We start from the raw sequence: 25,347 nt of genomic DNA, 5'->3' as shown, positions 1-25,347 counted from the left end.
GATTGATGAAACAACTTGTCTAAACCAACTAAAGTTTTGCACATATATGAATAGTACAATGAGCACCTCATACCTCCTCCTTCACTGCTGTCTAGGAGGTGCAATGAAAGTGGGTTAAAAGCCTGGAGGAGTGAAGGAGATCTAATGATTACTTTGCTCTTCTAAGACTTTCTAATCCTAATCTAACAATGTATCAGGCTCAAATTAGGTAGAACTTTGTTTCATTGAAGTTCATTTTTATTCCCCACACTCTTGTTAGGGAGGCTTATATGCAGAAAAGCTTGACCACAAACATTAAGATTTCCCAGTGAGGAAAGCTCCTCTGAGACCAACAATCCAGCAAGCCCAAAATGCTCCCAGAAGCTGTAATCAGTGCTGTATATAATCAGTGTTACAAATGCCAGAGGAAGATGAAATCATTGATCTGTCTGTCAGTAGGGGAGACATCTTCCTAATCCCTTCAGTACAGTGTGTCTAGTCTGAAATCTTATAATCCCTTTATTTTATGTACTGTAACTGTGGATATTCTCATTATGGATACTTAATCCTCTCAAAGATGATACATTTATGGCCTCACTGACACTATTGTGGCATTAAACTCCTCATACTCACTGTGTTCTGCAAAGAAGCATTTCCATTAAGGATTTTTATGCATCCCTAATACTCACTGTATGATCTGTGCCATATTATTGTGGGAACAGGGCTTTCCTGTTCATCCTTTCTCTGCACTATTCTTCACATTATTTGTTGCTTCATCTACAGGTAGTCAGGAGAGTTGATCTGAAGTCAATAATGTTTTAACTAAATTTCAACAGATTAGTTTATCTACAATGTTAAACTGGATAAATTATACTACATTAAATCCCTGTATGGACATACACATTCAGAATGAAAATGGCCTTAACACAATTTATGTCACTTTGCTTCCAAAGTAAATGGAGATAAACCAAACGAAAACCACTTATATTTTGAGTAACAGTATTTACATAGTGATTCAAAGTAATTAAACTCATCTTTTTAAATTCCCATATTTTGTCACTTCATTATTTTTCCCTGAGTGTTCCTGTATAAACAAGTCTTCAAATTATCCTCTTTCTCAATCTCCCATCTTGCTCACAATTTCCATCCTTGACATCCAGAAATTTTTGCCCTTATCTGGATCCTTTTCATTTTACTGCATCTTTTGGGCTTAGTATAACCAGGATGAAATAACTGCTGAGATTAAGAGAGTTTCTACAGTAAGGACCATCACACAATGGGTAAGGCCGAAAGGGCCCGTAGTGGGTTATCTGCCCCAACCTCCCTGCTCATGCAGGGTTGTCCCAGAGCATGTGGCACAGAACTGTGTCCAGGCAGCTCCTGAGTATCTACGGAGAGGGAAAACTTCACAACCTCTGGGCAACTGGTTCCCATGCATGGTCACTGCACAGTAAAGCTCTTCCTCATGTTCAGGTGGAACTCCCTGTGCAACACAGCACAATAATCTTTGGACATTTGTGTATCTTTAACATAAAAAAAAGGCAAGACATTAGTTAACTCTCCATGGATGAACCGTCTGAATTTGGAAATCACCACAATAGCCCCTTCTAGTCTTTTACTTCAAAAGCTCCTATTAAACACGTTATGTAGTACAAGTAGCAAGAACTACTTTTCATAAGAAATACAAGACTTCTGTCTGAGTCAACTTTAGTCCAAACCAACATTTAACAGTGTAAAAACTGTCAGTTTTAATAAAAGCTGCCCCATAATCACATCTGTAAAATCTGAATGGATAGTTTTTAACTCCTGTTGCATGAACTTTGTCCATACATGCACAAAAGCACTGAAATGCCCATCGGTAATCTCAGCAGAGAACAGAGCTCACACCTCCAGCAGGTTTAGGATGAAGCTACCCTGGACTGTAACAGCACATCATGGTCTGTAAGACTAAGCCATTTTTCCAGTGTACTACGACTGCTAAAACCAGCAAATTCAGGAGTGAATACTTGCTTCCTAACAAGCAGAGATCTCCCTCTTGAAAGCTTTAATTGACTGGAATAACCCTGGATAAACTGCCTAACAGAGATGCAGAGGGTTATGGGTGATGCAGGGCAGATGACAGGAGGTTGCAAAGACAAGCAAGTGCAGCCAATGAGGCAGAATAGGCAAGCTGTGGTGTTTGTGCCTGTTAAATCACACTTGGTGTTTCTGCCTATTCAATCTGAACACACCCAATCAGTTATCTTGTCTGCTGACACCTCCAATGACACCAGGATTCTAAGAAGATATAACTCACAGGAATGCCCACAGACAGACTTCTGTAAACTTTACTGTAATCCCTGGGGCCTTGTGTCTGCAGCAAAACCTTCTGGAGTCCATGTATGCATTTGTGTGCACATACAAATTGCTGCCTCTTTGGTTACTCACGTCTGCACTACAAGCACTTGTTAATGGCCCAAGTACTATGAAAAACCACTGCCTCACCAGGACTTGGGAAATTTCCAGAATTAAGGTGACTTTGTTCCAATTTTTTTTTTTACTCTGCTTTTAACTTCACAGTAAAGTCTTTCCCACTAGAGCCCTATCCAAATAAATCCAAGTGACAACCATCCCCAGACTACCAGATAACCCAAGTATATACTCTGCTGGATTCATAATATCTAGACCCTGTTAAGCTTGGAAAGAGATTGGATTTTATTTTACAATAATTATTACAAGCTGCTTCATCTACTGGCAAACAGGCATTTCAACCTTTTAGCAACTAAGAACAGACCCTCAAACCCCATTTTTGAAACTCGGCTGCTTGGTAGGAAACAGCCATGTTTTCTAGGATCTTTAAAGGGAACTTGGCCAGGAAACAAATCAGAATTGAGTTGGGACTAACCAGGGTAAAGGTTTCTTATATCTGCAGATTACCCCTCTCTGCTTTTCTAATTCACTCACCATGCCTTATCTTTCCATTAATCTTTAATAAACCTTTTAGTTAATTCCCCAAATACATGCAATCTACATGACAGCAGGATACAGTGCAAAAGCAGCCCATGGATATGAGGAAATAGGCAGCAGAGGAATCAAAAGGAGGAAAAACTTCCAGGATTAAAACTACCAAACTGCAGGTCAGTGGAAAATTATGAGCAGCTGGGAGAAAGCAGCAATAAGTGGCAAAGCATACAGGAGGGAGGGGCTGTTAAGGGTATTAGTATTTATCTGACCACTGGATTCATTCTCTCAATGGGGCCCTCTTCTCTTTTCCACTCTGGATCCACTTTGACAAAAACAGGCAGTCCAGTTTCAAACTTGGAGCCTCTGAAATGTGGAAAACCCTCTCCATGTTGACAACAAGGATATAGCTAGATTAAAAGGTAAATGTAATTTAACCCACCCCAGCAGAAATGGTAATCAAATTATATTGCCTCTAAATATGATGAGTTTGGGACTGGGGCCCTCAGGGGAAGAGAAGGTGTCTTGCAAACACAAACACAAAGAAACATGTTAAAGAAAAGTGCTAAATCAATGCATGATTTATGACTTCTACCCTCCTTCTCTCCCCCAGGGTGCTTGATAAGCTGCTGATTGCTTCTAAAATATCTACTACCAATGTTAGGAACTGATTAAGCAGCTTACAAAGCACTGGGGGCTAATAGACAGGCCCACCAGGGAGACTGCAGCTCTGGAGTTAAGTAGCTCGCTTTTTCATGGCTTGATTATTAAAGATGAGATAGCAGAACATGCTGAAAAGATGTGGAAACAGTTTCAGACCACAGGCAACCGGCCTTTATATTTTATATATGGAATCATTTCTACCCTGTGATTTCACCAGCCAACAAAAGCCACGTTTCCTGTTGTTCTGTAGTCTCCAGCTCTGAGGGGCATCTGAACTACCTCAACTTAATATGTCAATTGAACATCCAGAACTGACTATGCTACCCTTATCCTGCCAAAAAGGCACTATTAGAGAAGGGAAACACAGGTGAAAGCAGCTTAAATTACTGTGTTTCACACACCACTGGCAACAGCATTAGTGTGAACACAGAGACGCCCAGGTCAGCCAGCACACCTCACCTCATTGCTTCCTCCACTGTGCATCTGAGCATTGCAGCACATTCATCTTAGATTCCCTATCCTCCCTTTTCAGCTCTTCTTTCCCAATTCTTCTTGTTTAATCTGCTATATAATAAAACTCTGCTGTTCAGCTAAATGTACTTCAAGGTTCTTGCTTAGTTGAATCAATATCAACACAAAGACAGATTTTGCTGGCACATTACCTCTTCCATGGTCACATCTGCCACGGTAACACTGCATGGCTCAGCTTTGTGTAGTGGGCTGGCTGAGGTTTGGGGAGAAGCGGGGGTGGAGGTTAGGTTCCCCCCTACTCCCTCCTTGTGGCAATGCTCAGCAAACTTGGTAAATAATCATGTTGCACATGGGACTTAACAAACTTCAAAATTCCTGAACAACTGCTCTTTCAAGCAAGGAAATAAATAGCACTTGTCACCTGTAGACTGAGACATTAATGAGAATTTACTGAGCAGATGAAAAACGTCTCATAGCAAAGTTCTCTTTGCAGACTACAGTTTTCTTTCACAGTCTCTTTCCATCCGTTTGAACAGTGATGCTCTAGGCTTTCATCCCTGACTGATGCCACTGTTAACCCATTTTTATCCTAAACTACAAACCACAAGCACAACTTGGAAGTGCAGGTGTTTATGCTATGAATAGCTAGAAGGGAAATGTACAGTTAGCTGTGAAGGTGAGAACAGGCTCCACACAGGTAGAATTAACCAAAGACACTCACCTGCTGAAGGTCTGCCAGAGAATAAAGATGGATTTGCTGAAGAAGATACTCTCTGGGAAAGATCCTGAAAAGAGAAAAATGGATATGGGTCACACCTTTTTGACTGGGAAACTGGAAAGTTTCCTCTCCCCACCAAATAATGGCAGGACAGTGATGTCAGAGAGAAAGAAACTAGAATTCTATCACCCTCTTAGCACCAGCTATTTTTACAGCTTTCTGCATGGGCACAACAGTCCCACAATAAGAATAATTTCTGTGCCAGTGTCATTATCTAATTGTCAGGTCATATACTGAGACATTAAGAGCCATTGAAAGCTCCTTCTGACCACACACAATGTTTCTTTAAACAATTAATGCAGCAATAAAAACAAAAAATGCATACTACACATTAGAAGTATTTCTTACGGTCTGAGACAAGATTCCCGGTCTGCTACAAAGCTGCAACACTTAGTTTCAGACGTGATTTATGGTTTCGTAACTGATACAACCATATTGGGAAAAAGGCCACGCAGATACTGTTGTTCCAACATAAAGCTGACTGGTATCAATTCCGCTTTCCATACAGCAATATATGTTTTGGTATAGACTCTATAATGACCTACTTAAGAAAGCAGTATTTACCTTACATAAGCCAAGGTTTCAGGCAAGACCATTGCTTATGTACTGACAGACAAAATAAGTAAAGCTAAATTACAGGAAACTGAACAGAGAAGAGATGCCTTAGTTAGACTGATTGGCAGTAATATGAAAAAGTGGGTGAATATAACATCACAGAGGAAAAAAAAAGGACACTGGAACATTAAGTGGATATTAACTAAGAAAGCTTTTTTATGATGGCAGGAACAGAAAAAGTACATCTATCTTTGTGTGCATGCACAGAGAAACAACAATCTGACCAGCTTTACTTTCTATCCACACAGAACAAATATACCCCCACACTCAGGTCTCCTGGGGAGGGAAGTACACTCTTGCACATTACTCTTGCAAAAAAAGCAACCAAGGATCTTAAGAAGTGTAACTATTTCCCACTATACGTTTTCTTTCAGAGTAGACATTGTAAATCCTGTTCCTAAATCTCAATCACATTGTTTTAAGGCAATACAGAAACAAAACTCTATATTATTAAATGGATGAACAAAGCTCTGGCAAAGACTGGCTTGTAATGGTAGAGCTGAATGGCAGTGAACAGAGAGACCACTGCACATGTTCCAAAACACCCCAAAGATAGTGAAAGGCCGATATGAACTTACATAATATCATGATATGAGACTATTGAGAAAGCACACAGTAGCTCAAAGAAGAGATTCTAGAAGCTGCAACAACAAAACCAGCTAAACCACAGAACAAGAGAACAAGACTACCAAGTGCAATCTTTCCACAGAACACCGATTCTAAGAAATAATGAAAATGCCTCTGGTTCTGGTATTCCATCAATTGTCTTAAACAACAGCCTTACACTGATAGTTTTCAAAGCTGAGTGTACTGAAGGGACTAGGACTTCTCAGTGCTGCTAACGTGGACAGTACAAATAATTTGTAATTCCTTTTGTGCTTTTGAAAAAAAAATTAAGATTTATTGGGGTCGGAGAAGAGTTTTACAAGCAAGACACTGACAACTGCATACCACCTATCTTACGGCACTCTTCTGGAGCTGGATTGTGTCACTGCTCCTTCTCACTCACCAAGCATATCCACTCTACCCACCCAATTCTCAGCTGCAATCTCACTAGGGCATTGCCATTTTTCCCTTTCAGCTCTGTAGGCTATACTGTGGCTCCTTTTTCAGGGGACTGTGTTGCAGTGGCTCTGCTGCATCACACCTTCATAATACATTTGGCACAATATCAAAGACCACTGGAAAACAGTAAAAATCCAGACATCAGACAACATATGACACTGGAATTGCTCATTTGCACATAGCAGACTTATTAAAAGTAATCAACTCTGAACAGCATTTTGAAGCATTAGTATTTTTCAGCTCAAGATAGAATTTCTTTCATTAAAATTTACCCATCATTCTCCCCTGATCACACAGGCAGGCACTACACAGCTTTGCCAGAAACTGTTTTGTTTGCTGATGCCCTCACAGCACTGCTAAGGAAAACAATTAGCTAATGAAACATTTCCTTTTTCAGGAAATAGCCTGAATAGCCCATAATGTAAAAACTGTAAATGACTAGTATTGATGACTAACATCACATTCCTCTGCCTTCAAGGATGGCATTTTATTTCCTTATTTCCTGCAAGTTCTAACTCCTACTAAAAAGTGTGCAGGTGAAAAGTAAACTCATGATCGAATTCCTTTGTCAGGCGAGTCTCAGCCAGTACAGGCCCTGGTGACAAATCTCACCCCTGTACCTGTCCCCTTCTTTAAAACATGCTAATTTGCAGCAATAGCTCTGCAGAGCTGGTATCCAACGCACCTCCTCCCTTCCAAATCTATTTCCAGGGAAATAAAGTAGGCACTGCCTTCCCAATGTTATGCAAAACATGTATATGTGTGTGTGTGAATATATATATATATACATTCACACAGACATATACATGTTTTGCATGAGTATATATATATATATATTTATATATATATATATATATATATACACACATATATACTCAGCACTCAAGGGAGGGGAGTGATTATTTCCACTGCTACAGAAACTGAAATATAACATTGCTACTGAAACTGAAACAGGCATAAAAAACCCCTCAGTAAGTAAGGCTGGTCCAGCTTCAGATTCGCCGTCCTTCTATTGAGTTGAAAAATTAAAATTGGTTCTCTGTGGTTGGCCAAAACTCACAAACGCAACAGCATTTACAGAAGTCATGAAGCAACCAGGCCAGTCCCTGCACAATTCCCAATAAATGCAGAGGTGCAAAACACTCCTTCAACATTTGCTCACACTACCGAAGGTGGAAACCGTACAGCCCCATGGCTGTGAAACCCTGAAATTGTCTAAAAGGAGGCAGCTCAGCCCCTATTCATATAAATGAAGTGCTTTCACCACACCTGCAGCAAGCTGAGCTTCAAAAACAGGTCTTGCTGTGCTGCATGTCTGCAATTTAGTTTTCCTCCAGAAAATTTCTATTAGTTCCATTTGGAAAGAAAAACCCAAAGCTCAAGAGTTACCTGAATGTAAGTGGTGAAGCCACCTCCCAAAAACGCGTCTGTTCATTGCCAGTTTTTGTCAGCCTCTAGTGGCTGAGGAACAAGACTATAACAGGCACCAAAATACCAAACCCAAACACATTTTCAAAAAAAAAACTCATCATAAAATGCAAGCAAATTAGTTGGGGCAGGAAATCCATACAGACCAAGTACTCCAGTGAGCAAGAAAATGACTGAAAGCCGGTTTCCAACAGTCTGCTTGCCTGCACAGGTTCTCTGAGCCTAATGAGGTCATGGCTTATATAAAGTCCTTTTCAGTAGGAGGCACACAGGACTAATTCAGAGACTCTTGCTTGCCAACACGGATGCCTCCTCTCATGTAAGTAGTAAGAAAGTAGTCTCTATACTATCTCTGTCCCTCTGTCATCTACAACTGAAATTGTTCAAAGGAAATCAAAGTCAGTAGAGAAGAGCAGGTGAGATGGGGCTCACACAAACATCACACCATGGCATTAGCATCTAGACAAAGTACTACAAGGCATCCAGATCAACCTAAAATCACACTCATCTCCAAAAATCTCACAGAGACCCAGAGCAGGCTAAGATAATGACACTTAGGAACACTTTACTAGAAAATAGGTATTTATTTCTGCACGAGGTTGCATCTGGAGCTTTGAGCACGCGTGGATTAACACAAGGCCTTGATACAAAAAGACCAAAACGTGCCTGAATTTTACTTTTCCCTTAATATAAAGATCCTTTATAAACACCAAATGGGAAATCTCTGATTAGTCATTTGAAAGCAAAATAAAAGATGTCAGTTTTGTAAATCTTTTGATTGATGTGCTACAACTAACTAGATTTTTTTTTAAGTTGGTCAATTAAAAGCATTCAATAAACAGTGGCCTTTCAGTCAAATCTTAACACAGAAAAGAAACTGAAGTGAACTAGACAGAGGTCAAACACAAGATGTTAAGACTCATCACAATAAAAATTCAAACCTCTGCAGCTTCAGAATGTGACCTGTGACCCTTGAGAGGCAAATGGTATCAAGTGCACTAAAGCCCCACTAAAAGCACCTCCTAAGCTTTCACAGTTTGGAAACTCCCAGACCAGTTTGACCATTGATGAGTCACAGGGCTGCTGTGCTGTAAATCCTGGCTACCAGTCAGAGTTTAGCCTGAACAAACTGAACAAACCAAGTTCAATGCTAACCAGCTTCTTGCTTTGCCAGTTGCTGTGAACAATGAAATCCAAAGTCCTGTTGGTTAAAGGTCTCTAAATTGCTTTATTGTTATGTCCTAGATAAAAACACAGTCAATGCAAGCAGAAAAGAAACACACCATCCAAGACTTTTGATCCAACTAAAAGAAGTGAGCATTCTCAGTTTCTGATTATTTTTCTTTTTTGCTTGATACTTTGTAATCTGAAGGATAACTTTCACACAAGACAGAAATTTCATCTGTTCCTTCTCGGATGATCTTATCAGGTAAGTATTTGAACAAACAAAGGTTATCTCTTAGTGTCCTCCTGCAAACAGAACCACGGATAAGAGTTTGCTTTTTGCATTTGGATAAAGTGTGTAGTCATGGTGCTTTTTTAGCACTAAGTAATTGCTCTGCATTTAAAGCCTGTTTATCACCAGCATAGGTAATTTTTTTTCAATGGGTTAAATACCCTGACAGCTCTGCTAAAGCTACAACCAATTAATCTGCCTATGCCTGACACTATAACCAAAGTACAAACGTGATAAGCGGAGGAACTCTTCTTTTTACAGTGCAATCAAAAGAAATCAAGTTAGCTAGCAGGTGGGCACAACCAAGCCTCCTTTATACCATAAAGACTCTTAAAACCTAGGATGTGAGGGGGGAAGGGTGGGGAAGCTGGCACCACGGTTTCATGAGCCAGCCAGGAGTGTCTGGTTTGACCAGGTTGAGAAGTGTTTGACTGAGCTGTGACTCACAGGGGACGCAGATGACCCGGTCCAGCGCAGCGCTGCATTCAGCCTCCTCCCCACCCCTCTGCAGGAAGCTGCTACACCCACAGCTGGCACAGCACCAGGGTGCCAAGTCTGCTTCCTCATCCAGCACAGTTCATACCCTGGCACTGCAACTCACACCTTCGGAGCTACTGCACTACGCTGCATACTAAAGCAGCAGAAGGACAGCACATGCTGATTACTGCTCTTCCCCAGGTTTTTTGGCCCTGAACAAGAGGCAAGAGCCCTCTCTGGTCTTGTCCCTGCAGCCATGCACGAGCATCAGCTGCAGCCACGTGTGCAGCAGATGGGCAGGACCTATGATCTCACAGAGAGCAGCTCCAATTTTTCAGAGTTACTATTCAGTCCGAAAAGTAGAGAGGGGTATCAGTGACTTGCCAGTTATCCCTAATATACACAGCAAGGTAAATAACATTTCTTGCTGAGTTTTCTCTTGTAATTCGTTTGATATGGACATTGTCAATTTAAGGAAAAGAATGGCATCAGAGGTGAGGGGAAAAGGTAGGATTTTTTCCAGTGTTGCTAATTCTCATCATTTTCTTCAGGCTTTTGATTTTGTATTTTCTTGGAAATCTTAGCTCCTGGAATTTTGCTGGGAGAGAAGAACCCAAACTTTCCAGCCAACAAAAGTTGTTCAGAAAAGTAGGGGCTTGGGAAAATTAGGGATTTTGAAGACAAAAGGTAAAAATAAATGAATTAATTTAAACCAAACCAAAACACTACTTGTTCATTTAATTCTTGTGGCATTATAGAAGATTAATTTCTTTTTTTTTAATTCTATGAGTTTATGCAAAAAAGCATTTGTGAATCATTTCACATTCATGAGATATAAACACTTCTGGTCATGTTCTGGGAACAGTCACTCCCACATATCTTCAGCCCACACTAAGTGCTAGATTTACTAGCAAGCATGTCCAGGTAAGGTATTATTTCACATTGTTATGAAATTCCCCATGAGAATCCCTATGTTGAAACAGTTACTCTTATCACCTATCAGCAATCCTGAACCAGTTTGTAAACTTCTTACTAAAATGCAGCACACCAACTCTCTCTCCTTTGTGGTTCCTTGAGCAAGGTTACGGTAACATTGTGAAAGACAGAGAAATTACTACAGATTTAACTCATGAATCAAGTACCACTGTTACTTAAAGCAGAACAGAGAATCCGAGACAGTTTCATTTTGAAATCAAAATAGTTTAGATCCCCCAGTTAACTTGAAATTAGGAATAAGAAAATGGTCTTTGCTTTTGTCAGGCACTCTTGAACCTGTTGCACTTTGCTGCTGGAAGTTCTGATATAAAAACGCAGGGATAAAAATGGCACAAGTAATATTTAACATGGTGTCCACATCTAACAGGAACTTTTTTTAAAATCATTGTTTTGTTGAAAGCAACCTGGTCTCAAAAGGTGAATGGATTGTGAAAGAGGTGTAGTATTATTCATCTCTTTGACAAGGAGATACAGGTGTGCCCCCTAGACCAAAAAAACGCTAATGTGAACTGAAAGACCAACCTGTCTTCTGGAAAACTTATCATGGAAAGTTCTGGCAGGTTCCTCAGCTGGATGCTTACCATGGTAGAGCATTAGCTTGGGCTTTTGACCTTCCCTTGACATGAACAGACAGCAGCACTGCCTCCACCCGGGCTGCTCTGGCACACATCTCAATGTTTCAGCTGTTGGTTACCTCTAGATGAAATGAAAGCTCAAATTACACCTTAACACCATCCCCTCAGTTTTAGCCAAACACTTTTTAAGATGCTAATTTGCAAAGATCCTCCATGCATGGTTACTTCTTCCAAAAGAGAGAAGAGTTGAAGCAAAGAGGTGAAGGTAGTCCATTCGTATGAGTTCCCTCAACAGGCAACTTCAGTTCAGCTACTGCAATGACTACAGGCATGCAGGATGTAAATAAAACAACAAATGGCTTGGGCACACTTCTCTGCATTTATTTTCTCACCTTTCCTCGCTCTGGGTTGTTGTTTGGTCTTAACACTGGTTCCTCTCATGATATGTAGAGATATGTATAACTCTTTGAATGAGTCATACATATCTCACCCTGTCACCCTCTTTCCAAGCACCGATGCAACAAATTTTCTTCTTCTGTCGGTCCTGCCATTATCTAAGAGCCCCAAACCCACATCCTTCTGTTTCTTCCCTGCTCAAACTTTTTTTTTTTGCAGTTTACTGCTTTCAGAACCTGTATCTTTGTTCTCCTGCTTTGGAATTTTCCACTCCCCAAATGGCCTAAACATTGCAAAGAAAATGGAGAGTCTCCTTTGACAGTCTGGAGATGACTTAATGACCTTCTGTTGTCCTTGGTCTGAAAGATGACATAGCCCCAGCTTCACATACATGAGGTATTTGGAGGTATAGTGATTGCATTAGATCAATCAGGATTCCTGCGATGTGTTTAGACAGGTTCTCCAATTGCCACACAAATATTTTGAAAGTAATCTATTCCTGTGTCAGAAGTGATATGTCTAAGGCCTCACTGTAGGAAGTGACAGGACTCTATTGTTCAGCATAACCGAATTTGGGCTTGTTTCACCTTGTGCTGACAGACCAACAGGCTCAGCCAGGACCACACGTCTGCAGCAGTGGAGGGGTACCTTTAACCTCCTGCTGCTATACAGGAAACCAAACTAGAGCCTGCTAGGTGATATATCTAGCCCTGGAGTTTTGCTGAGGTAAAACTGATGTACTGCTGCTCTAGAGCTGACAGACAAATGGTATCAGACAGAGATCAGTAACAAGAGGGAAGTTTTTCCACACAGTTTCTCACTACCATTCAGATTTACTTACAGAACAAGGGCACTACAACAAGCATTACTGCATAGGGAAATGTGCTGCAAAACATTTAATTTATGTCACTGACATCTGTCTAAAGTATCTGGGCTAGCAGCACCTGAATTGCAAGTTCAGATGTACAGCTGAGAGAACAGAGAGCCGGGAGGGCTCCCCAGATGGAGCTCCAAGGTTGGCCTAGGCTACCCTACCCTACAGCAGATATGCAGGCATCTGAACACCACCCCAAAAATCATTCTGACAGTTCCCTGACCTGAAGAATCTTCAATCATGACAACAAAAAAGCAAATCCAGAACAGAACTTGCACCATTCAGCCCGGTTTCATAGAATACCCTCATTATTTAATCGACTCAGAGATTCTCTTTCTTTCCCAGCCATCAATTTTATTGACTCCATCTGGGTTTGTCTGGGCCATGCATTCACCATGTGCAGGTGGTGGTGGGATCTGTACAGCACCACTTACACTAATTCTGTGTTGGCCCTAGGTTTCAGACCTGTATGCCTCTGCCTGAACAGCATTCACATGAGCAAGGCAACAAAAGCAAGCGAGAACTTGTTCAGTAAAGACATTTGAGGCAAATGATGTGTTGCAATACTGAGGTGACAGTTACAGCTAACTAGGCATAACAACATCCCTTGTAAAACTGGGAGCTCAGCAACAGGCTGGGAATCTCATCTGGCTAATATCAGAGGAACACTGCTGATACGTGCCGGTGGAGGGCCTTATTTCACCTCCCAGCCAAGTCCATGTTCCTTATTTTTTTCCCCTGCAAATATAAAAGCGTAGAATCCAGTGGAGCAATAGTGAGAATAAATCACTATAACTGACAAAGACCATTTTTATTGTGAGCCTTTTAGCTACTTTAAGGATTTCTTCTGTCTTTTCCTTCCTTCCTTTTTTTCTTCCTTTCTTTCTACTTTGTCACTTGTGTCTTCAAGGTTCACAATGTGGTTTCATGCCTGAGTTCCCTGCTAGATACAGGTTTCAAAGTTCTCAGAGTACCTATCTAGGAACACCAAACGTTATAAATAACATTTCCAAATTTAAACTGACTGGATCCCGAGCTAACCTGGTTTATAGCCATCTGGGATTCTTCAGAAAATGTGACTGTAAGCATTGTAAACAGTTTTGTCTTCACAGAGGACACCGAGAGTTTCCAACTTCATTGCCATCTTCATTTTGTGATCTGGGTTGAAGAGCCAGGTATAGATTTAAAGTAGATGATAATGCAAATAGTATTAATAAAAGAAACCTCAGAGTGATCTGCTTTTCCCTAATAAGGCAGGCTCTATCAGTGTTCCAGAGGCAGCAAGGTGCCAATACAATTAATCAGTCTGTTTTTAGTTCTCTGTAGACAGCAATATTAACAGTTTGTTTCAGTCTGTTTATATGGGTCTGACAGGTCTTCAAGATGCTGTGTTCACTCTCTTGTGATTAATAGTTATTCACATACTAAGGTGAAGACCAAGCAGAAAAAGAATGTTTTTAGAGCAGGACAGATAACTGGATTCTCTCTTCACCTTTCACTTTTAATTAGGAAACAGTACTAAATTTAGGAATGCTGTCTCACCATACTGTTTAAACTCCTCCTTTTCTTGCAACTTTCCCCTGTGATGAGCCAAAGGAAAATTTAAATCACGTATTTTCTTTGTTTACTTTGCAGCTGTAATTTATAAAGTCATCACATCGGTAGTGAACATCTGCACACTGGGATACTAGATGAAGGCAGCAAAGCCATTGGGAGCATTTTGAGCAAGGAATAAAACCTCACAGGTAAATAACATCCTTCTCATCTCTGCACACCTCTTAGGGGACATCTAAGGGAACAACTGAGCAGCAAAGTCACCTCAGTGGAGATGTTACAAAGCAAGAAGGAGCTGGACTCTAATGTGTGTATTGTACATTCCTTCAGTGGCTTTTACACTTGTATCAAGGCCTATCGAACTGGAGACGCTTCCCTAGTATAAAACCAAACCCTTCTGAGGCTGAGATCCTTCTCTCCATCACACAGCTTTAATTGGAAATGGTATGAAGAAACTCTTAAAAAAGAAAAAGGAGCATTAGTAGCACAGTAGCCCAGTTTCTCCTGGGTGTTTAATTTTGACGCGGGGATGTTTTCTCCTGCCTCTCTGCCCCAAGAAAAGAGCATGCTCACATTTCTGTGCTAATTTTTGTCCGTTCTCTCTTCTATCTCCTTAGCAATTGCCATCTCTCCATTTTGGAGGCAGATTTTGGGTTGTTCCTCTTTTGTCCTGGTTTCTTCATTAACTCAATTTCCTGAGATTTCTTCCTTACTTGAAACTCCTCCTGGCTTTCCCTCATCCCTTTTTTTACGTCTAGTCAATTGATAGCTATGCTAAGCCTCCTTTGAACTCCCTTCTTTCACTCTCTTACCCAAGTCCGATGAGTTCCTTGCCTCTTCCCGTCTATTTTAATAAGAGAATTACTTTTTTCAATACTAACCAGAAAGTATCTTTTCCTTTCTGCTACTTTTTCTGAACAACCTTCAAAAAATCTTATTTTCCTTTTAGTCTTATTGCAGAGGGTGGCATAGAAAACCAGTTCTGCAAGAAAATACCATCCTATGGAATAAAAGAAAACCATTGTAAATTTTAAAACGCTGTAAGCTGCCCTAGCAAATAACAGGGATTGAGTAGTAACACACAAACACATATTAATCCACAGTACATCTGACACGAGAACTCAGCAATGCTCTCCATAAAGCTGTTGCTGTATCCTTCTCCCACTTGTTCTGGGTAGTTCATCAAAGCAACGACACAGGTTATGTACCAAACAGCAGACCAGCTCTCTTTACCTCGGATAAAGACACCAGTGCAGCCTCCTCTCTCTTCCAAAGAATTCAGGTCCCTAGAACACCATGTTCAAAATACAGCCACTGATGTCTCCTGCTTCCTTCCCTTTGGCATCTCATAATTTCAAAGCATTGGCTTTCCTACTTGTAGTCTAGTCTTAAAAACTTGGGTATACAAATGCTTACAGCTGAATCAGGTCAGCTGCATGTGCCCAGAGTCACCCACCACACAGTACGGCATGGGCAGAGACATCTCCCCATCTCTTTTGGAGATCCACACCAAAAACTGCTTGACCTTCTTAAGATCGCAACTGTGGCTTGACAGTTTTAAGAAAATTGTTCATTTTTAGCATGTTAGAAAAATGCAGCAGCAGCTGAATGGACTGAGAGGCAGCACTACTAAAATGAAGTTCACGTTTTATAAAATTCTTGTTTTCACCACAGCAAACTCAATATGAAACACCTTCTGCTGTGTTGTGACCATGTATTTACCAATAAACAAAACTTCCAGGGCAGCCACGTCATGGCTATTGGATGAGCAAGAGACCAGCATAAATCATATGCTGGGTCACATGCCAGGGGACTACATCTGACCTCTGGGACTACATATGACCTCTACGCCTTTGGCTGAGGTCATATCACAGAGGAGAGCAGAGGTGCTGGAAAGGTGATTGACTCTGGCCCCCCTCATGCTTTGCCACACTGTGAGGTGTTTCAAAGGTCCCAGCACTGGCTACCTCACTGTGATGCCATGGCAGGGGTGCATGAGGTAGCAGATCTGCCTCAAAATACAGCCAGAAAGCCTGAGGAGGCTCATCACAACGTGATACCCCGGGGCTAACAGCTGTCAAGAACAACTTCAGATATTCAGACTCTATAAAACCATTTTCTTTTGCAGAGGATAACCCAGCTTCCCAGGGAAGTCAGATACATGCACATCTTTCTAAATGGGTAATGTCTTCAGAACCAGAGTGTGAGGAAAAAAAAAAACAAGTAGCAAGAGAGGCAGCATGCCAAGGAAGCTCTATCCTTGTGCTGTAGGTTGGCTGTGGTTCTTACCTTCTACGCAGATCTTCAGCCACTGCTGCTCTGCAGCTGAACAAGTAGGCTCGCAGGGATTTTAGCTGCTGTCTCAGGCGGACAACAGTAGCCAGAGGTTCAGCATGATTGTACAACATGGGATTTTCCTGCTGGATATCAATTAATGGCTCCTCATAAATATATTCCAGGAACTCTTTGGCTTGCTTTGACACCTAAAAAATAAAGCAGTTTAGTTAGGCTTTTCCCCCAGCTCTTTTTAAGTAGATCTCACCCTCAGTAATCTGTCAGCTATTCTATGCATCTGAAAACATACTGTGACCAATTACAAATGGAGACAGAGTTGAGAGAGATCCTCTCCCTGCTTATAGCCAAGTCAAACTTCATCAAGCCCTTCAAAATTTCATGTATGAGTAAGCTACTTACCCAAAGGACAGTGATATCTGCAGTCACATAAGCTTTTGCTGCAGAGTAATATACCTTACTAGATTATTTGTAAATCTAAAATTCGAATAATCAGTTTCTTTCCTGTTAATAATCTTCTGTTTGTCCACTGCTTTCTTTTTGGCAAAAAGCAAGCTGTTGTGCTTTCTAAAATATAGATAAATAAAGCTGAATCTTATTGGTATTACTCCCACAGTTCCATCTGCAAGAAGTTTTTCATGCATTTTTCATGATAGTGGCCTGTTTTATCTCTACCTGCAAAAAGTTTCTGTAATCTCAAAAAACGAATGGGACTCTTGTTCCATTAGAAAAGATACTCCTGCTCCTTAAGTAAAAAGGCCAAAATCCCTCTCATTCCTGATTTCTGTATTTTATCACAGCTGGAAAAGAGAAGATGGGATTACATGAAATGAGCTGCAAATCACCTGAAACTCTGCTACAGAAATATTACTGGTTCCACAATTCAATTAGTCCTCCAGGACCTCTAAGTCAATGTTTGCACTGAGACAAGGGAGGGATGAGTTAGGCTAACAAAAGCAGAAAGGGCACACATGCTACAGCCTCTTGAGATTTAGGAAGTTAGTTCCCTTCTGGTGCTGTAGGTAAGAACAATACACATCCTAATAAATAGCACCAATTCCTTACCATCCATAGCCCCATATCAGGTCTGCTTATACTACCACGTGCTAGCAAGTTTAGTCCTTGGTAAAAGCAACCAAAAAAAGAACTTTTAAATATTCCTAACTTCTAGGCATGAGAGGACTTTTTGAGCCTCCACACCTTGGAACTTTTCAACTTTGAAGAAACTTGCATTTCACAGAGCAAGACTATCATTTTCCTGATGGCAGGCTCTGGCTACCTTTTAATAATCTCCCCATCTGACAAATTTTCTTCAAGAGACTTGCTCTTCCTCTAATAGGGCATTTACTGGCTATCTTTTTCCTTTACAAATAGCACATAATAATAATATTTGCAGACAAAAAACATCAAACAGCCTCTCCTTACAGTGGCTGCTAGGTCTGAAGCTCTAGCATGGTCTGGATTCCTTATGAGTTTGTTATTCTTTCAGCATATACTGCCTGAGATGGCAAAACAACACTGTTACTTTGTTTGCTGGTTTAATGCTTTAAGGCATGTAACCAGTGCCCCTATCTAGCAACCAGCCACCGAAGCAGCAGCAAATAGCAGATTATAAAAGTTTTAGAAAAGCTCTCGTGTGGCAAGTGAACAACTATAGAATTTTCTCATTATGTTACTTTCATCTGACTGGTTCAATCAAGTGCTACAGTAATGTCCTTCTAGTGTCCTCAAAATGCTCATGCTAAGAGACAGAACATACTGGGCCTCACAAACACTGCATTTGGGGAGCCAGTTTCCTATAGGCATTTCCACAATTTAGCATCCATCAGTAAGCACTGCTAATCCTTAGTCCCTGGTGGTCATGAAACAGGTACTCCTCAAGGGCCCAATAACTGCAAGGATTAGAGCTAAAAGAGAGTTTGCTGTGTGCTACCTCTCCCTGTCCCTTGAACAGCCAGATAAGCAATGATGAAAAAGATGCCACCGAGAAGGAGGAGCATGACTGCTCCTGTGGAGGAACACCTCAGATCTGGCCAAGGGAACTGTGATGAAGACATGTCCTGTCAAGAGAGAGTGGTTCATTTTGTCAAGAGGGACCAAGAAGACAGTATCAGCAGTCAATGCCTGCAACCTTTGGGCTGTTGTGTTTCTACCAGCAATTCAGTACACTTGCTAGCACTCCAACCTGCAGGGAGATTACCTTGTATTTGGAAGTGTCCCAGTTATGAACCAGCCGTGCAGGGATAAGGAAGTTGTCATCCACGTGGCAGGTGCTGCAGTAGTACCATCCACTGTAGCTGCACACCTTGGCCTTCCCATTGGACAAACCTATGGAGCGCTGACAGCCTAGAGAAAAGAGAAGAGCAAAAGTCTGGGTCTGTACACCAAGCCAGAGATATGCATTCAGGATGGAGTCAGAAAAGTATTTCTCCATTTGAGAACCTTTTAATATTTTCTTTATTTTACCCAAAAGACATTTCTCATTCCATAAAAAAATTGAGAAATAAATACCAGTACTCTTGGACTGAAAAAGCACACACTAATTTGATCATCTGTGACAATTAGTTCAGACAGCAGTCAAAAGATACTTAGCACTTCTCAAGAAACAAAGACAGAAGACTTGCTTGTGAGACAGTGGGCATTTAAAAGCCATGGCCATCTGAAAACCATGGCCTGAAGCTTAGATAGGCCACATTCTTCTGTATGCTTGCTCCAGAGAGTTCCCATTTTCCCCAGAAAAGAACGGGCCAGCATTGCCTGCCTGCAGGAGTGCAAGCCAGCTCCCGCTGACAGCCAGAAGGGATGCTGACTTGGCAGGTAAGACTCAGCCACAGAATTAGCACAGCCAAGGCAAGCCACAGTCAGATCATGAATAATAACTGAGCAGCAGTCACACTGAGAATGAGTAGTTCTTGACTAGCAGCACTGACACAGCTCAGTTTCCAGCAGGGTTTTTTTTTTTTTTCCTTACAATTGCAGTACTCTGTGTCTTACAAGGTCTGAGGTCTGCCTGACACTTTTTTCACAGCTAGATCCCTTGCTTCTTCCCATGCTCTCTTGTGTGGAGCCCCTGAGGTAAAACAATGTATTCAGAAACTGCTGCTTTAGTTGGAAAGAACTAATGCAGACATCTCCTTCACCTGACCACCTGTTTTCACAAAACATAAAAACTCAATGTACTTGACACTTCTGTCTTTCAAGAGTGACTAAAATGAGCCAAAAGTTCATATAATATTAGAGTGGATGGCTGAAGACAGACAGTACAGTCACACTAAACAACCTGCTCAGGAAGTGGGGCTAAAAATGTTTGGGTAAGATACATCAAGATGTCTGTGGCTGTTAACAACACCTCTAGACACAGCACACATGACAGTATTTCTGCTTGTCCTTCAAATGCCAGTATCCCCATATAACATTTAGAGTTTCAGCCAGAGCACCAGAGCTGTACCCTGGCATGTGCTGTATGCTCAGATGGTCTCTGCTGCAGCTGGTTAGAAATCCTGAGCAACAGTATCCTTGTACATCACTTTTACTGCAAAAGCATTGGTGAAACAGAGTTTTTCAGGTACAAGTCCACTGACCGATTGCTTTTGTCAATATAATTAATTTCATCTAGTGTAATTATGTGACTTTTCCAGCTGAAAGCATCTTTTCTCCTCAGTAGAAGTTACACTGATTTGAGGAAAGATTGCAGGTCAGCTACTCTAGGCATAAATTGAGCTCCTCCTTCCCCACATCAAATGATGCCACCATGTCCCTCTCTGCTCTAATAAATATCATTAGAACAACCTAACCAACACAATTAGCTCACTTCCTCCTCTTTCACACTCCAGAGCCATCTGGCCACTGATTCTCTGCAATACACTACACAACCAAGTGAATCAGTATGGGACATATCCTGTTTCCATCTCCCTCTTCCCCTGCCCATTTTTTTAAAGAAAGGATATGCAGTTTCTTGGAAAAAGTAAATATATAAACAGGTCAGTTGATAAAAAAAAATGTTCAAGTCTTCTCCTTTACCCTTCATAAGATCAGCACATAAGTATTAATGAAGTTTTAGTGATAAAGCCGTGTCTGAATGCACACAGTCTCCCAACTCAATGTCACTGAAACCTTATAAACATTCCTCACTAGCCAACACTTACTTGTCTGGGGATGAGGATGGGACAGGACATACTGATTTCACCTAACTAGCACCATGCATCCCCTGCCACTCCACTGGCTGCTACCTTGTCTTAATGCCCTACCTCCTGTCTGTTAGACTGAATGGTAAGAATAAGCTAAAGTCCAATCTGAACTGCCACAATTCTAAATTAAATCATTTGCAGTTGAGAATTCACCACTTTAAGGCCTAATTTCTTGCAGCCTCCTAAAGCCAGAAATTCATTCCAGTCTGTGGAGGGAGTTTTCTCAGGAGAGGAGTGACAAAGCACAGAAATGCTGGGGGGCTTCTCTTCTCTTCTCTTCTCTTCTCTTCTCTTCTCTTCTCTTCTCTTCTCTTCTCTTCTCTTCTCTTCTCTTCTCTTCTCTTCTCTTCTCTTCTCTTCTCTTCTCTTCTCTTCTCTTCTCTTCTCTTCTCTTCTCTTCTCTTCTCTTCTCTTCTCTTCTCTTCTCTTCTCTTCTCTTCTCTTCTCTTCTCTTCTCTTCTCTTCTCTTCTCTTCTCTTCTCTTCTCTTCTCTTCTCTTCTCTTCTCTTCTCTTCTCTTCTCTTCTCTTCTCTTCTCTTCTCTGTCCAGCCCATGAGAACAGAAGTTCTCTGGGGTGAGGAGAGTCTCAGCAAGCAATGTGGGATGCCCTTCATCTTCAGGAAGGGTGGTTTTATGAAGAGGAGAAAGTGGAAGAAATTTGTACTCAAACAGCATGCGCTGCTTTCTCCCTTGTTACAACCCTTTCCTGAGCCCACATTTGTTTCCTTGTTCCTCTTCACAACTAGTATTTTTCATTCCTCTTCATATCCTCAAGAAAATATGTTCTGCAAAGCTACACGACAGTTGTGTAGTTGGGGTTTGTCAGATGATAATGTGGCGCTGGCATCCACCTTACATTTTCCCCTACTTTACAAGCTATGCTGTTTGAAAATCACCATCTTTTCCATTCCTCTCTGTTGTGATTCATAATGATGGCTATTTCTACAACCCTTTCAAATCAAGTTATCAAAGCACTGATTTTCTTTGATGTTATGCAGTTCAAAGTGGTGCAGCGTGACAAATATATTTCTGTGGCATAGACCACTTATGCTACTTTGTTTTTTTAAGATGGAAAAAAATAGATCAAGAATGAGAGAGAAAGAAGAGGAAGAAGGACTGGCCATTGGCTTAATGACCTTGGAAATCCTGCACCTGGGCATACAGGTACATCAACTTGCCATGATGTGTACCAGAAGCAAAGCTAGTACTGATTCCTGGCTTGAAACTCTTGAGCAGCTCTCCCAGCAGGACAATCAGATGTAGCTGACCACCTCTAAGATTGATAACACAATTCAACAAAGAGTTTAGGGTTTGGGAAGGGACCATGTTTGCAGAGAAAACACTTAATTGCCCACAAAACTAGAGAAAGCACCTTGCACAGGATGGGAGAAAAAAGCAGCACAACTATTACCAAACCTCTCTCACCTATTCCTAACACTCACACAGAATATTATCTATATAACACCTGTACAAAGGTCTGGCAAGCCTGGAGCCTAATGCAAAGAGAACACCACAGTATTTGCTGGCATCTAAAATCATCCCTCCCCCAAGAATGCTACAGAGCAAGCTACAGAGGGAAGAAGTGTAGCTGTAAGGTATACTGTTAGCAAAGAGAGGGAAGGAATCATCCCAAACCTTTCATCACAGAAAATACAATAAAACAACCTTGGAATCAAGGAAAGAAAATAGGGGTTAGAAAAAAATAGCAGTAAGGAAGTGCTGTCGGGCACAGATTTCTGTGAGCATTTCTGTGAGCAGAGCGGGAGTATCAAGAGGCTCATGCCCAAGTGCCAAGACTTCAGGAAGAAAGTAGAACAGAAGGTGAGGCTAAAAAGTTGTAACAAAAGTCTCCCCTTAACTTAAGGTGGTGGTCTAGTATGGAGGAGGAATCCAAGATATCTGAACACAATTCCTCTCCTCTGAAGCATGGAAAACACCACTTTCAGGTAGCTGCATACTCTTGTGGTCAAGGAAGACACATACATCTATCCTTTTTATCCAGACAGCTCTCTCTTTATCTTTTGGCAATAAAAGACTGGAGGAGCTCCACAGTGAAACAGAGAAAGTGAAAGACCAAATTAGAATCAAGTACACAACTGTTTTCCTTATTCAATAAAGTTCCTTGCTCGGTACAGGAAAAAGCAAGTCCCTTGTGATTGTGTGCCATAATTAAATCTGTGACAGATTAGCTTAGAAGCTAATTCATTTAGAAACAACATACAATACAAAGAAAAGAAAATGATCCACGGACTTCAAAAGGCTTTCAGCTTGATAAAGGCATAAAGCAGACTAAGCAGAAGGAGCACCACAACAAATTTTCAGTGTTAGATCAGACATTTAACATTGCTCCAGCAGCTCAGCACAAACAGAAATAAGGTGAGAATTTAGTTGCTTACCTTTATTTCTGTGCATCTATTCCAATTCACTCCACCATGGGAAAACCCATATTCACAAGGAAGATACACTAACAATCTAACTCAGTTCTCTCTTATGCCTAACCAGGTTTGCATTACACTTTGTCCTTTTCCCACCATTACTTTCCAGAGCAATTTTATTTTAAATAAATAATTAAAAACGTATAAACCTCCAAGCAAAGTCTGACACACTACTCCTCTTGCCTACGTTTTCCGTGAGCTTCTTATAAACTTTAAAAAAAGACAACAAAGCCTTAACACATGAAAGTAGAAAAAAAAAATCTATGTTGAAACCATGTTGGTTTTACCCTATCAAGTTATAATTACCTAAGCAACACATAAAACTCATATCATGTCAGCAATGTACACATCCCACTTTAACTATAAACTAGAACAGCTTCTCCAGAAATAAGGAAGGGTTCACACATCCCCAGCTGACTCTGAAGAATGGCCCAGCTGTTCCAAGTCAATGGAAACCTTGACTATCAGCTACAGCTCAGGACTAAGTGCTAAAATAACAGATCTTCCATCTTTCTTAGCACCATTTCAGGGTACAATGCATAGGCCAGTCTTTCCTGTCTTATACATTCCAGCTCAGCTGAATTCCAGCTTAGCTGTGTAGGATTGCTGGCTCTGGGCTGGGGAGACTGGACGCTCCAGACAGTGACCCATCCCACCCTACTGGAGATGTCTCACAGGCACCCAGCTACAGAGCAGCTCTCCAAGGCACGTGAGATGAATTACTCCCTAGGCACCCAGTCTTTCTTCCAATCAGCAAAGATTGGATTGGTGTAGACATCCAATATTTAGATGGCTGGGGGTAGGCGAAGTGAATAAAACCCTTCATATCAGTCATGCTGAACGCACAGAGCTGTGACTTTCTCTGCAAAGATCAACAATCAAGAAAAAAAACCTTGATGTTGGAAACAAGTCAGGTGATAGCACATATGGGTGCATACACATTTTGCAGGCCTGCATGGTACATGCCCTTTGTAGAAGACAGAAGACAGGCATGCTGCAGCTTACACAGCTAAATTCTGCCTTCCCAGTAAAACTAATAGTAGTTAAGGCTTCAAATATAATACCAAAACTTAAAAGTCATGTAAGCTTGCTCTTCACATGAGTAAGTCAAGAGTAACATTTCATCACTAAATGAGAATTAAAAATCTTAGCTGTGTCAAATGACAAGCAACAAAACTATACATTTGGAAACTAGATTTTATGTGCCTGGATTTCCCCCCACTTGAGTGTCCTCAGAAGATAGGTTCTTTTACCTTTAGTGTCATATTCTAAGAGGTGGCAAAGTTATATTCTTCCCAGAGAATATGATCTGAGGAAATTACAAACAGCTTTGAAGACATGCTTTACACATAAGCTGTTGTTTGTGATCCTTGTAACACATGGCCAGTCTGCATTCTCCTACTGCACATTTTCAAATCCTTTCCCTGTGTTCACAGGACAGCAGTGCTGAGGAATAACACCCTACACCTCAAACTAATCTGGTGTTCTTTTCCCCATGCCCTTATAGGATTATTCTCAGCAGCATTGGGTGCTCTGCTGAGACTCTGAAGTGCTCCTGACAGAAGGAAATGGGATCCACCACGGAATGACTTATTGGTAGGATTCAGTAATTCACCAGCTCTTTGGTCAGGAATGGGAACTGAACACACTCTCTGGGCCAGCTCTTGAAGCCTGCCTGCCAGCTAGAAGTAAGGAGATAATGTAAGCATAATAAATAATGGCATTCCTATTCTACAGTCAATTACATTCATGCTTGGTTTCACATACTGAGAAGGTAGACCAGAGAACAGAGCAAAGAGCAAGCCAGCTATTTGTGTATCAGAACAAACACTGGTGCCAGCACCCTCAGCCAGGTCATTTAGCAAAATGAGTCTCTAACCCAGTTTTCATTTCTGCTCTGTAGTTAGTTTGAAGACCACTTACCCCTGCACTGCTCACTCCTTGACTGACACTGAAGGCTACCTGGTTTGCCAAGTTTCATTTATTTGGTACAGCATTAGCATATCTAGAAATAACCAGCTCTTTCTGTTTGAATACACACAACTGGTTTTGTATCTCCTTTTAACAGAAGGAACAACTGTGCAGTAACTGTGGTTACAAATTTTAACCAATGCTATTTGGCTGAATTTCTTCTTGGTCACACATCACTACCACAGCACTGCCTTG

General features: G+C 41.1%; 1 protein-coding gene across 3 annotated transcripts in view; it reads right to left on the bottom strand.

Annotated features, from left to right (window-relative positions):
- Positions 1 to 25,347, bottom strand: part of PLEKHM3 (pleckstrin homology domain containing M3) — an 81,176-nt gene that overhangs the window by 32,747 nt on the left and 23,082 nt on the right. For all 3 annotated transcript variants that reach the window (XR_010722111.1, XM_066189711.1, XM_066189712.1), the window contains exons 4-6: positions 18,760 to 18,905; positions 16,557 to 16,750; positions 4,775 to 4,838 (exon numbers count right to left, since the gene is read on the bottom strand). Coding sequence is in view for 2 of the 3 variants with exons in the window: in XM_066189711.1 (XP_066045808.1) it covers positions 4,775 to 4,838; positions 16,557 to 16,750; positions 18,760 to 18,905 (404 nt within the window). In the remaining variant the exon portion in view is untranslated. The remainder of the gene's footprint in view (positions 1 to 4,774; positions 4,839 to 16,556; positions 16,751 to 18,759; positions 18,906 to 25,347) is intronic.

Source organism: Chamaea fasciata, unplaced genomic scaffold (assembly GCF_029207755.1).
Source record: "Chamaea fasciata isolate MVZ Bird 193981 ecotype frontalis unplaced genomic scaffold, bChaFas1.0.hap1 SCAF_8, whole genome shotgun sequence".
NCBI classification, from domain to species: Eukaryota; Metazoa; Chordata; class Aves; order Passeriformes; family Sylviidae; genus Chamaea; species Chamaea fasciata.
The sequence above is the reverse complement of the archived record's forward strand: the minus strand, read 5'-3'. Positions and strand labels throughout refer to the sequence as shown.